The sequence below is a fragment of the Pseudorca crassidens genome, chromosome 10 (assembly GCF_039906515.1).
Source record: "Pseudorca crassidens isolate mPseCra1 chromosome 10, mPseCra1.hap1, whole genome shotgun sequence".
NCBI classification, from domain to species: domain Eukaryota; kingdom Metazoa; phylum Chordata; class Mammalia; order Artiodactyla; family Delphinidae; genus Pseudorca; species Pseudorca crassidens.
The window spans coordinates 76,562,608-76,576,790 of NC_090305.1; the positions used below are offsets into that span (position 1 = coordinate 76,562,608).

The window sequence follows — 14,183 nt, forward strand, 5'->3', positions numbered from 1 at the left end:
GACGTGTGGAAAGAGAGGACTTGGATGTATTAGGAAGAAGAGACTCAGCCTGAGAGGGACAGGACAGAGGGGACAGGAGCTGTGCTTTTCAAGTGAATAAGTCTCTTGCTAAACTAGCAAACCCATGCGGAGGAAGTGGTTTGGATTAGGAATGGGGCAGGAGGACAACCAAGGCCTGAAATGTGTTATTAACAAGCATTTAGAGCACTGAGCTGTCAGGGAGAATAAGAACTCAGAATCTGGAGTTGTCTTGCCTCCTGTGTGCCAGCTGGCCGTGCTATGGTCAGGCAGCTTTATTCCCTTTTGGCATTTATGGACTCTCAAGGCCTGTGAACTTCGCAGATATGGCACACTAAGAGACACTCAGGACTAAAGACAGAAGCCAGATCTTCTGATCCCTTTAATTACAGAGTCATAATGGTGAAGAGGATGGTGACATCCAAGGACGACCACAGGGCCTCTCACCACTGGTGAGAACCAGATTCCTTCCCCTGGTTCTGTAGCTCCCAGCAGAGTTTTGGAAGCTGATTAAAGAGAAAATCAGTAATAATAGGTAATTAGAAACCTTATAAAGAGGAAAAATGCTCTCATCAAATTTACCAAAGCACCTGCATGGCTGGAAGTGGGGAAGGCATTGGAAACCTCGCCGACGGCAAGGGCCACTAATGCCAGCCGTTGGCCTAGAGGCTGGGGCAAGTGTGCAGATGGACTGGAGCTGGTCCCCAGGGGTGGAGCGGGGAGACTGTTTAGAAGCGTATTTCCCAGTCAGCAGCCAGTGGGTAAAAGGCTAAGGAAAGCCTTTTACCAGCCCCAAGAGAACCTCAGCTGGTGAAACCAGTGGCACAATGACCAAAGGCGACTGAGGGGGAGAAAGGGAGAGACACACACACAAAAGAGACAGGACCCACCAGCAAGAAAGGCTGAGTTGAGTGGGTTTCTCCACTGGCCATCCACTTGGCTATTCAGAATACCCCAGGAGGGTAGTTGGGAGGAGTTCAGCAAAGTCTTGGGTCCAGATAATCCATGCAGTTAGCTGCTTTCAGGTCCCTTTCCTCTTGGGGTCCCTTGGAACCATCCGTGTCCATCTTGGGAGGGGTGGTGGGAGGTAACTGAATGACCTCAAGTGGCTGAGTGTAGGTTTAGCCCCCAGGTGACCTGCTTGGACTTAGATAGAGGCGTGAGGGGCTCTAAGTGACAGAGGTGAGGTGGGGTGGGAAGGGGTGCTCCCCGCTGTGGGTAATCATCCAAGAGATTCATGCTGCTTTGGGGGCCGAGTTTCATTTGCTGGTTCCTTTTCCTATCTTGTTTACTGTTTTCTCTTTGGTGCTCTTTCATTTCTCTACTCAGTAAACCATACTGCCCAGGTTTATGGCCAGGGTTGTCCCAGGTGAAGCAGGACACCCTGAGTGAAGACTGAGACACAGCCTTCTCTGTCAACAAGGTCACATTCCAGCTGGTAATGGACAGTCATAAATGGAGTGAGTGTTTATGCTCAGTGGGGGCGAGCAGGGGGGGTGGTTTGGGAGCCCAGGGATGGGGAAGGGTTGAGGCCAGGGAGGTCTCCCAAAGGAGGGGGGAATTGGTGCTGGTTTGTGCTAGAGTTGCCAGATAAAATACAGGACGGCTTGTATTTAATGCAATATTTGTGACATACTTATACTTAAACAATTATTTGTTGTTTATCTGAAATTCAGATTTAACTGAGCATCCTGTGTTTTCATTTGCTAAACCTGGCAATCCTAGTTCCTGATGAATATACAGGAGTTAGCTGAGTAAACAGAGGGACAGGAGGAAAGGGCATCCTGTGGAGGGAACAGCATGTGCAAAGACCTGGTGGTGACCATGCTTCACTTAAGGAACTGAACATTGTCCAGTGGCTGCAGCATGGAGTCCAAGGGGAAAGGGAGGGGGCAGAGAGAAGGCACTGAACTGTCACCTGGTTGTTGAAGATGTGCTAGGTGCCAGGCACGTTGTGAAGATCTAGGGTGCTGTTGTGAGCCAGACAGACACAGCTTCTGCTCTCAGGGAGCCCACGGTTCAGCTGAGCAGCAGTGAGGGGAGGAGGGAAGGACAGGCACTGTGGAAGTTATAGCTGGGGGACATCAGCCTGGCTGGGAGGTCAGGGAAGGTCAGAAGGGCCTCTCTGACAACATGCTGAAGGACGAGGAGACAGGCTTGCCCCGGGCTGGGGGAAGCGTGTTTTAGGCTAAGGGAACAGCATAACGGAGGCCCTGAAGTGAAAAAATGTGCAGCGGGTCCCGGATGCCAAAATGTGGCAGAGGGGCTGGGGCCCTGAAAGCGAGAAGAGGCGCAGAGGAGGGCGCTGGACAAGTGGGCAGGGGCCAGATCCTGAAGGCAGCGGGAGCCACTGAAGGAGTTTAAAGCAGGGAGGGTGACACAACCAGCTCTGTGTTCTCTAAGGTGACTCACGGTGGAGAGAAGAGGACGGATGGGTAGTGTGGCAGCAGAGAGAATGAGGGAGGCCAGGAGCGGGCTACTGCAGATGCCCAGGATGGACAGTTTGGTGGCTTGGCCCGGCGCGATGGTGGTGGAGATGGAGAGAGAGGGAAGGAGAGATGGAGCCAGGCTGCACTGAGGAGGAAGACTTGGCAGGGCTGGGTGGTCTGGCACCGGGACGTGAGGGGGTGGGAGTAGCAGGCATGACTCAAAGCTTCTGGTTTGGACAGATGGGAGGATGGTGGCACCACTTGCTGAGCTGAGATGGAGGCTTGGGGGTGGTGAGGCGAGAGGGTTCAGGTTTGCACATGTTGAAGGTGAGGAAGCTGGTGGTGGACCACGGGGGACAGACTGTGAACGAGGAGAAACCCGAGGGGAGACAAGCAGAGCTGTGTTCAAATCTCTCTTCTCAGACTTGGCTGTGTGGCCTTGATCACCGACTTTACCTCTCCTTGCCTTCGTTTTCTCACCTGTATTCATGGGATGATGTGGGTCGTCTTCATAGTTGTGAGGGTGTGGTGGGAAGCCTCCAAGGTCACCCCTAATGACCCCGCCTCCTGGTATTCAGGTCCTTGTGTGGTACCCTCCCACACTGCAATAGGGTTGGTCTGTGAGACCAAGAGACTATGGGTATGTCATTTTCAAGGCTGGGTTGTAAAAGACATTGTGGCTTCTCTGTTAGGTTACTTGCTTTGGGGGACGCCAGCTACCAGGTTGTCAGGAGAGGCTCATGTGAAGAGGAGCTACTGCATTCTGCGAACAACTACATGAGTGAGCTTGAAGCAAATGTTCCTGCCCCAGCCAAGCCTTCAGCTGACTGCAGCCCCAGCTGACATCTAGACTGCAAGATCCGCTACCTACCTAATCTGCTTCCAGAGTCTTGACCTTCAGAAACTGAGATAAGAAACGTTTGTTGGGCTTCCCTGGTGGTGCAGTGGTTGAGAGTCCGCCTGCCGGTGCAGGGGACACGGGTTCGTGCCCCGGTCCGGGAAGATCCCACATGCTGCGGAGCGGCTGGGCCTGTGAGCCATGGCCGCTGAGCCTGTGCGTCCGGAGCCTGTGCTCCACAACGGGAGAGGCCACAACAGTGAGAGGCCTGCGTACTGCAAAAAAAAAAAAAAAAAAGAGAAACGTTTGTTGGTGGACTTCCCTGGTGGCGCAGTGGTTAAGAATCTGCCTGCCAATGCAGGGGACACAGGTTCGATCCCTGGTCCGGGAAGATCCCACATGTCACGGAGCAACTAAGCCCGTGTGCCACAACTACTGAGACTGAGTGCCACAACTACTGAAGCCCGTGTGCCTAGAGCCCGTGCTCCACAACGAGAAGCCACCACAATGAGAAGCCTGAGCACTTAACAAAGAGTAGCCTCTGCTCGCCACAACTAGAGAAAGCCCGCGTGCAGCCAAAAAAATAAAACAAAAACAAAAAACAAAAAAAAGAAACGTTTGTTGGGAACTCTCTGGCGGTCCAGTGGTTAGGACTTGGCACTTCCACTGCCTGGGACTGGGTTCAATCCCTTGTCGGGGAACTAAGATCCCGCAAGCTGCGTGGTGCAGCCAAAAAAGAAAGAAAGGTTTGTTGTTTTAAGCCCCTAAATTTTGGGACAACTTATGATGCAGCAATAGAGGACTGATCCAGAGGATAAAAGCACTTAGCATAGCGCCTGGCACATAGTAGGGGCTTTAGGAAATGCAGCATCTGTAGGTCTGGAGTTATGGATTTGGGAATCTTTTGGGAATCTTTGGGCTTAGAGACAAGAATGGAATCCACAGAGGTGACTGAGCCAGTCCACAGGGAGGAGTACATAGAGAAGAGAGTATGGCCTTGGCCAGAAACCTGGGCTTAAGGAGTGGGTAAAGCAAGAGGAGGAGCATATCTATGAGCCTAAGAGGAAGGAGGAAAACTAGAACAGGGCTCGGGGAAGAGGTTGTCCCTAGGAGAGTGTGGTCAGTGACATCACTGCAGGGAGGCCTGAGAGGAGATCTGAGGAGTGTCTTTTGGATTCAGCAACAATGAGTTTTCTGGTGGCCCCACGGGAGCTGTGCAGGTGGAGAAGTGGGCCCTAAGGTCAGATTGAAAGCTGTGGGTTGGTATATAAGGGTAAACACTTTCCACCCCTAAGCCCCAAACCAAGATGGTTTACAGGAGAATCCTATAGAAAATCCAAACCACAGAAAAACCCCAATCTTTTTTTTTTGCGGTACGCGGGCCTCTCACTGTTGTGGCCTCTCCCATTGCAGAGCACAGGCTCCGGACGTGCAGGCTTAGCGGCCATGGCTCACAGGCCCAGCTGCTCCGTGGCATGTGGGATTTTCCCGGACCGGGGCACGAACCCGCGTCCCCTGCATCGGCAGGCGTACTCTCAACCACTGCCCCACCAGGGAAGCCCAAAAAACCCCAGTCTTATAGAAGCTGCTCTAGTGAGTAGACACTGATTCCTTAATTTATTTTTTAAAAATTATTTATTTGGCTGCCTCGGGTCTTAGTTGCGGCACACAGGATCTTTGTTGCAGTATGTGGATCTTTCATTGTGGCACGCGGGCTCTAGAGCGCTCGGGCTCAGTAGTTGTGGTACATGGGCTTAGCTGCCCTGCAGCATGTGGGATCTTAGTTTCCCAACCAGGGATTGAACCCCACGTCCCCTGCATTGGAAGGCGAATTCTTAACCACTGGATCACCAGGGAAGTCCCCCCTTAACTTATTTTATGAGGCTCGTGTAACTTTGATAGCAAAATCAGACAAAGAGAGAATAAGATAGGAAAATAGTAGGCATATCTCATTCATAGATGTGGACACAAAAACTCTAAATTATTAGCAAATGAAATCCAGCACTATATTGGAAAAAAAAGCACATCATCAAGGAATGCATGGAGAGTTTAATATAGTAAAATCCATGGTGTAATTAATTACATTGGGGGGAAAATCTCACATTTGATAAAATTCAACACCCATTCATAATAAAGCAGAATGGTACATCCTTACGTTGATACAGGGTATCTACCAAAAATCTACAACAAACACCATATTTAATGGTGCCATATTAGAAGCAGTCAAGAACAAGATAGAAATGTCACTATCATCATTGTTACTCAACATTGTGCTGGAGATTTTAGTCAGTGCAGTAAAATAAGGAAAAGGAAATAAAGACTGGACAGGAAGATACCAAATGTTATTACTTACAAACTCTATAACTACTTACATAGAAAATTCAAGAAAGCCTGTAAACTTCCTAGAACTAAATTAGAACTAAAAAAGTTTGCTGGGTATAAGATTATTATATAATACGAACTACATTTCAATAACCATCAGTAGCTTATAAAATACAAATTTGAAAATATAATTTACAATAGTATTAAAAACTTTGAGATGTGTAGGAATTGTTCTGAGAAAACCACTGACAAAATTAATTCCTCTCAGTTTTTAGTTGAGGAAATAGAAGCCCCGAGAGGAGAAATGACCCCTCCAAGGACACCAGTAAGCCAGGGGCAATTTTGGATTTTCAGTGGCACCAAATCCTGGAGATCTGTGTTGGGTAATTTCAGCATTACCTTTCTTTTGTAAAAAATAAAACTCGTATTTTTCTGATTATAAATTCAGCATCCATGCATTCTAGAAAATATAGAAAATTCAGAAGAACATTTGGAAGTAGTTAAGTCACTAATATTCCCATCCTACTCCCTAGAACCAGGATCAATGATTTCGTGTATTTCCTTCAAAATTTTTGCCTGTGTATATTTACCTTTTTAAAAATAAAATTAGGATTATACCATGTATACCATTTTGTGCACTGCTTATTTTCACACACATTTCCCTGTATCCTCACCTAGTCTTTTTGAATATGATAATGTAGCACTCAGTTATGTTGGTGAAGCATATGCCATTTATTTAACCTGTTGAGTTTTCAGAGAAAAACCAAGTAGCAGATATGACTGTGATGATCCTGCAGATAAAAGTTAAACCCCAGAGGCAGCTCACACAATCGCAGCCATGAAGCGCAGGTGAGTTTCCAAGGCAAGTGGTTATCCTGCTGAAGGGGAAATGGCAAAAACCAACATCACATACCTGGTCCCACCTGGAAAGGGATGGAGATCTGATTAGCAGGAAGTGAATGGGATTTGGAAAGACGCTATGCTTGGAGACCAATTAGCGCTGAGACTTTAGGTAATTCCCCACTCTTTGCAGCCTTGGCTTCCTTCGTGGCGGTAGCGGCGCCAGCTTCATCTAGGGCCGGCTCCTTCAGGCCTCAGAGCCTTTGCACTAGTCGTTTCCTCTGCTGAAGTCACTCTGCCCTTCTCCCCACCTGGCTGCCTTTCACTACTCCGCTGACAAGGCTGGAGAGGTGACCTTACTACCTATCCCACAGAAGGCAAAGTCGGGAGGTGCTCTGGCCACAGTCCCAGAGTCCAGATCTTCCATAGCCACTGTATCTGAAACAGAGGTCCCTTCCCCTTATTCTCCAACTGATTCATGTACCTCCCAACATTTATAATTATAACTTGTCATTATTTTGGCTACTGGCTGTTTCCTTGGGTCTTTTCTGTTTTCTCCTCTCAGGATGCCCCGCCCTCTTGGTGGCCGCTTTACTCTCCAGGCCTGGAACATGGGAGTTCTCGGGGCCCCATGAGAGTTCGTGAAATGACAAGAGAAACAACTGTGGGGACCCTAGGCCTGAGAACTTAGCGAAAACTGACGGGGTCTGGGCTGATCCCAATCTACAGGCGGAGGCGGGACGTCGGGTGGATTCTGGGCGGAGCGCGGGGGAATCTGGGCGGAGCCTCAGGGGCTCGATTGGGGCGTCGGGGCGGGGCTTCGGGGCTGCTGCGGAGTCAGTCTGACCTAGGCGCCCAGGCTACGCCTGATTGAGTTGTTCTGGCCGCTCGGCCCTCCGGCCACCATCCCACGCCGCCGTTAGGGGGCGTCTGCGCTCGTGGCGCCGCGTCTCGGCTGATAAGGCGCCGCCCGCCCCGGGCGGCAGGAGCCGCAACTCCGGGCGCGGGCTCAGTCGTCCCTTCTGCCGCCGCCGCCGCCGCCGCCGCCACTGCCACTGCCGCCGCCGCCGGGCGCGGGCTCACTCGTCCACGCGTTCTCGTTCCCCGGCCGCCGGCGTCTCCCGGCCCGGCTACCACCGCTGCTGCAGCGCAGTGAGTAGTAGGGGCGGGCCCACGGCTTGGGGGCCCGGCTCGGGAGGGCCGGGCACTAGCAGAAACCCGCGCGGAGCAGCCCGGGGAGCGGGGTTGAGGGGAATCCGGGCGGCGGCGGGGCCGCACTGAAGGGACCGTGGGGAGCCCGGGCGGCACGCTCCGGGGCTGGCACGAGCTCGCGGCGGGCTGACTGCGGCCGGGGGCCGGCCTTGGGCGGAGGTTCCGGGCCCCGCCCGGGTGTGGGGGGACGTGCGGGGACGTGCGGGTTCGGCGGACCCGGGTTCCAGGCTCGGGTGCGTGCCACCCTCCCGGCCCCGAGAGTCTCCCGTCCCACGCCGGGGCCGGATCGGGGCGGGGGACTCCGCCTGCGGGCAACAGCGAAGCCCTGCCCGGGTGGGAGCACCTCGAGGTTTGCTCGAAAATGATTTGTTTGGGGTGGTGCTTATTGGCCACCGTTTGCCTTAATTTAAAGCCTACAGCTGGGCTTCTGAGCCCAGCCTTAGGAGATTTTCCGCCCCAAAGAGATTGACTGCAGCTGAGTTCTTTATGCTCAGATTTGTGTGTGTCAGGGCATTTTTAATGCTGGATGTCAGAGGTGATAAATGGCCGTGGAAAGGGGGAGCCCCTGAAGCACCTGCCGGGCTGTCAGTGGTGGAGACTGTGTCTGGGGAGTGGGATTCGAGAAATGAAACAGATCCTGTTTGGATATTCTGCTGAAGTTATCATGTTTCTGCAAGTATACCAGTTCTAGAACAAGTTGATAATTCCAATTTTAGGGCTTTGTGATAGAAGAGGTTTGAGTGGTCAAGAGACCCGAGGTGACCTGGTTTGGCTAAGAATGTTTGGGGTAGCCTAAGTGTCCCTTACCCTTTCCCCTTGGCATGTTCATTTTCTTGCGGTCACAAATGCCTAGGTACATGAGTGATCCCAAGATAGGAAAGAAGGGAGGGGCCAGCATTTAGCACAGGACTGAGCCCAAGATTGAGATGTTTTCAAATGAACAGATGTGTAGCTAGGAAAAGGAAAATCTTTGTACCTGCATGGTTGGCAGGCTGAGAGAACTTGCCCTTTGGCTGAGAACTATCAGGCCATACTAATACTTCATTTTGTTTAACACCATAGATATTAAGGATTGATGGTCAGGGACCGCCATAGATGCCATTTCTAAGGTTTGTGGGATTTGAATTTTCATAAATTATATTTTAAAGCATTACTGCATAAAGGAATTCTAGCGTTCTATGAATCCCTCAGTGTTTCTTGGATTTTGATATTTGGAGTCTGTTTAAAATGGAATACACGTATTTATTTGGATTTGGTTTTACCTTGGAGATAATCCTGAGTCATGCTTTAGAGAAGTTCCTTCTGTGATGAAGAGCTCAGCTGTCTGGTGGTCTCTGTGGAAGCCAGATGCTTCCCTTTACCTGTAGGTCTCCCTTCTGGAGCTCGGGGGAAAGGAGGATGGTGTAGGGGAGACTGGAAGCAGATTAAGAGGCCTTCTCTTTATGTGTGCCCTGTCTCCATGCCCATGCTCTAAATTACTTGTGTTCACACTCTCAAGTTTCTCAATTTACCACAGAAATTTTATTTATGCTACTGCCACTAGTATTTTCACATTTGTTTGATACTTGTCAGTTTACCAGTGGTTTTTTTAAAAAATAAATTTATTTATTTTGGCTGTGTTGGGTCTTCGTTGCTGTGCGCAGGCTTTCTCTAGTTGTGGCGAGCGGGGGCTACTCTTCCTTGTGGTGCACAGGCTTCTCATTGCGGTGGCTTCTCTTGTTGTGGAGCACAGGCTCTAGGCGCACGGGCTTCAGTAGTTGTGGCACATGGGCTCAGTAGTTGTGGCTCATGGGCTCTAGAGCACAGGCTCAGTAGTTGCGGCGCACGGGCTTAGTTCTCTGCAGCATGTGGGATCTTCCCGGACCAGGTCTCGAACCCGTGTCCCCTGCACTGGCAGGTGGATTCTTAACCACTGCGCCACCAGGGAAGTCCTACCAATGGTTTTTGATTCATGACCTCATTTTCTTCTCTGCAAGAAGCAGCTGGGCATAAAGAGTGATTTACTCAGTCTCATAATTAGTAATGGAGTCGACTTGGGATACAGATCCTCACCGGTGACCAGTTCTCTTTCTTCTGCGTTGGCCTGCCTGTGACTTCAGAATTCTAGTCCGGATCTTTTACCCTGTAGGCCAGTTGTTGCCTTTGTGTTGTGCCCAAGTGGTATCATTACTTTTGGGAAGGTGCCGTTATTCCGTTTTATTTTACAGAAACAGAGTAAGAGGAATTTTATGGTTTTGTGACTGTTTGTGGCAGCTCTTTAGTATTAAAGTCACTTTTCAATGTAGAGCGCCTTTCTCCTAGACCACAAAAGGATTAGTTTTCGGACAAAACAATCCATTTCTGCAGTGGTTATGGTTGGGGTAAACCTAACACCATAATCACATTCCCCTTGTGCGCCTGGCTACCTATGCCACCTTGTATGTGAATGTTAACCCAAAAGACTCCTTTAGATGTCGCTGAACTAGTTACTATAAAAAGTATTTCACTTTCAAACTCCCACATTTCAAGAACAGAGAAATTCAGCGCAAAGGTAACTCAGAGGGTATGTATAGATGGAATTTATTGAGTCTTCTTTTCTGAAAGCCAGACACAAAGATTTCAGTAGGAAGGTGTTTTAAAAGGGCTACCTGGAAACTTTGGGAAACTTCAGTAGGAAGGTGTTTTAAAAGGGCTACCTGGAAACTTTGGGAAGGCTACCTGGAAACTTTGGGAAACTTTGGGAAGGCATTTTTATTATTTATTCAAGTTTGGAGGTGTGTATTGCAGTGTATAGGTTATTATGTAGGAGCAGGACTTTTAGCCCGGAGAATTCTTAGTCTGTAGCAGAAATGGTAAACCCAGAATATTTGTGTTAAATTAGTTCATCATAACCATGAAGCCTGTAATTGAGTTCTGCAGTGGTGAGGAGAATGACTTTCAGGTGTTCTTATGCTACTCTTTAAGTCATTAACTTGTTGAATTGTGTAGTTTTCACATTTGCTACTATGGAAAATTTTTAGCGATTTCTTTTAAGACTTATATAAATTCTTGAGTGTGTGTTTTCCTTAACGTAATTATCTGCTAACATTACACTGTCAGACTTTGTACATTAGTCATAATTTTCAGTACTGCTTTACATTCTTTGGGAACGGTCAGCTGGTTGTTTCCACATGTATTTTATTTGCGCCAAAGGTCAGCTCTTTTCAGGTGAACTGATTTTATAGGGTCAGAAGTCTTTCTTTGAACTTTACAATTGTTTGTGCTTGGCTGCATTCACTGTTGTTTAAAATGATTGTTAGAAAGGAAAGTCACTTTAAAGGAAATTTTTTTTCATTGTTACCTTCATAATCTCCATTCCTGGACAGTTTTGTGATTTTTCTTTGTGTTCATCAAGTAAAACAGGCCCATTTGATGCCCATTTCAAGATCTTCCTTCTGCTGCCTGTCTTGTGGTCCTTTAATTTCTCATTAAGCCCTCCACTGGAGAGTGCCAGAAGGGAGAGAAGATGAAAAGCAAATGAATCATTTTCTAACTGTTAGCAGCTCTGGAAGATGACTTGGAAATTGAAGCTATTCCGGAAATTCTTTTGCTTTCATTCATCTGCATTGTCTCTGAGACGGTCCTAACAGTTATCAATTCAGAGGTCGATTATCCAGCTCTTGGTTGACCAGGAATCTCTGCCTTTTTTTGGTTTGTTTCTTGCTGTATCTGAGCATCTTCACAGAGGATGTTTAGAAGTAAGGTGCAGAGATAAAATTTAAACTAATCAATACTATTTTTTCCCCTTAGAGCTCTTTAGTGAATGTTTTGATTTGGGGGGATAGTTTAATAGTTGTTATTGGAAGTGACTAATAGTAACTTCATTTTATTTTGATGTATCTTACACACAAATGAAGGGAGGCTTTTGGGTACTTTTTAAGAAAATGGGCTTATATAGATTCCCATAATTGCTTTTCTGAGTTATTAAGTTTGGTGTTTTATTACATCTTTGTACTGGAACAGAACCTTGGCTTTTGCTGTGGAACAGGTTCAGGGGCATCATCTAATTTTGTGTGTGTGTGTGTGTGTTTGCTCAAAAAGTTATCTTGTTTTGATTTAGCAGTAAAAAAGAAAAAGATTAATAGTGGACAGTCCTTGCATAACAGCTGTAACTTTGATGATGTCTGTTTTTTTACTTGTCTTTGGTCTCCCATTTCTTACCATTCGGATATTCATGGAGTGGGGTTCTTTACTTCACTTAAGACAGAGGACAGGGCTTCCCTGGTTGCGCAGTGGTTAAGACTCCGCTTGCCAATGCAGGGTACATGGGTTCGAGCTGTGGTCCGGGAAGATCCCACATGCTGCGGAACAGTTAAGCCCGAGCACCACAACTGCTGAGCCTGAGCTCGGGAGCCCGCAAGCCACAACTACTGAGCCCGCGTGCCACAGCTACTGAAGCCCGCGTGCCTAGAGCCCGTGCTCCGCAACAGGAGAAGCCACTGCAATGAGAAGCCCGCGCACCACAACGAAGAGTAGCCCCCATTCGCCGCAACTAGAGAGAAAGCCCACGCACAGCAATGAAGACCCAATGCAGACAAAAATAAAGTAAATAAAATAAATAAGTTAACAAAAAAGAGAAAAGACAGAGTATAGCAGTCTTCAATTACACTAGTGAGTAGGTTCTTGCTATTTTGCTTCAGGGGAATTTTTACAAACCCATTGTGATTGCTCGCTTCGAGTTACTGTTAAATAATAAACCCCTACTAGGTGGATAGGGTTAATAGATGGCTGTAGGGGTGTTTTAAGTTAATCCTTTCGATTTCTCATTTCTTGGATTCTGTTCTTTCAATTTCTATCCAAGGAGGGGTTTTATGGAAAGATCTGGACTAGGAGTCGGGAAACCCAAGCTCTTGTTCAGTTACTTTCTAGCTGTGGGGACTTGAGCAAGTCTCTTAATCTGCCGGTTCTCTCTTTTGCATCTCTAAAAGGGGGATAGTTATTCACACTCTGCTACTGTATCAGGAATGTTGGGGGGACACTCCCCCCTCCCCGCCCCCACCCATTACTTAAATTGTTTCTTTATTCAAGAATCCCTTTTCAGGTTGTGCTAATATGCCTGCAGAGTTCCACTGAGTAAGCTCTTCCCGGAAGTCCTCCATTTTCACATTTGGAATGGTTCTTGGTCTTCCTTTGCTCAGGTCTCTGCCAGTCCATGTATTATATAGTACTTTTTGTTTGTTTGTTTGTTTGTTTTCATTTTTGGCTGTGTTGGGTCTTCGTTGCTGCACGCGCACTTTCTCTAGTTGAGGCAAGCAGGGGCTACTCTTCATGGCGGTACGCGGGCTTCTCATCGCGGTGGCTTCTCTTGTCGCGGAGCACAGGCTCTAGAGCACAGGCTCAGTAGTTGTGGCGCACGGGCTTAGCTGCTCCGAGGCATGTGGGATCTTCCCGGACTAGGTCTCGAACCCGTGTACCCTGCATTGGCAGATGGATTCTTAACCACTGCACCACCAGGGAAGCCCTTATATAGTACTTTTGAATTTTATTCTGTCCTTCAGTTGCTGCTTGTTGCCTTTCTTCATAGATTGAAAGCTCCACGAGGGCAAGGACCATACCTTTCCTTGCTCTACCCTGCAGTAAATGTCGGTTGACTGAATTATTTTTGAGGCTGTCAGTAATGAATACTTCAGGTGATGCGAAAATGCCAAAGATGGGCATCTTACCAGAACTTTGGGATGACTGGCCTTTTAAATCGCTCAGTTGCTGATCTACTGATCTGTCGGTTGGATCAGTAACTGAATCAGGTGCTCGTAATACAAATTGGTAAAACGTATTTCTTGGTTCTGTTACTTCAAATACCGTTTATGAAGCAAGTCAGAGGAATGAAAGGCTGTCACAACAGCCCTGAATTTGTTCCATTTCTCACCCTATAGCATGTGGAGACCTATCTATATCCAACTGCTGAGTGTGGAGAATAAAAACTGACCCCACGTTGTCTGGTCCACATTTTAGCTTGTTTGCTTTGAAGAATTTGCAAGGTAGAGAAATAGATGCTTCAGGCTCTGATTTCAGCCCCTGCTGTGCTATGCAAATGTTCTCTACATGCCTGAGTGACCTTTTGAGAAAGAGCCTTTGTGATCTTCTGTAGCCAGGGCCTGTTCTGGGAATTAGTGTGCCAGATTCCTCTAAAAGTGGGAAAAGTGAATCTGTGCAAAGACCACGTTAAGAAAAAAAAAAAAACAACCGAAACAGCGCTTTTCCTGGCTAAATACGGATAACTCCATGTTTCTTACTGTCTTTTGCCAAAGCTTTTGAAATTTGCTCTGGAGTTTGCTTTGCCGGGTGATTTGGGGAAATGATGTGTGTGAGGGAGAACTGACTAAAGCAGTTCAGTAACTGGGAAACTGTTTAAGTGCTTTTGAATTGTAGATAAAAATAAATTCAAACTGGCATCTTTAGTATCTGGGTGTTTATCCGTGTCTTCAGGCCGGCTCTCCATAAGCGCCAGGGGACTGCCTCTCAGATGTGTAAGGTTCTTTTTGCCCCCAATTGTACTTTAATGGTTT

General features: G+C 47.9%; 1 protein-coding gene across 9 annotated transcripts in view; it reads left to right on the plus strand.

The window, feature by feature from the left end:
* The window catches only part of KCTD6 (potassium channel tetramerization domain containing 6), a 57,882-nt gene that overhangs the window by 40,349 nt on the left and 3,350 nt on the right, over positions 1–14,183 (plus strand). Inside the window, exon 1 of one of the 9 annotated variants that reach the window (XM_067754958.1) lies at positions 7,373–7,599. The exons of 2 other annotated variants lie outside the window; for them this stretch is intronic. Coding sequence is in view for 2 of the 7 variants with exons in the window: in XM_067754956.1 (XP_067611057.1) it covers positions 12,122–12,222 (101 nt within the window). In the remaining 5 variants the exon portion in view is untranslated. 6 more of the 9 variants (XM_067754964.1, XM_067754957.1, XM_067754963.1 and 3 more) reach the window with 6 other exon arrangements.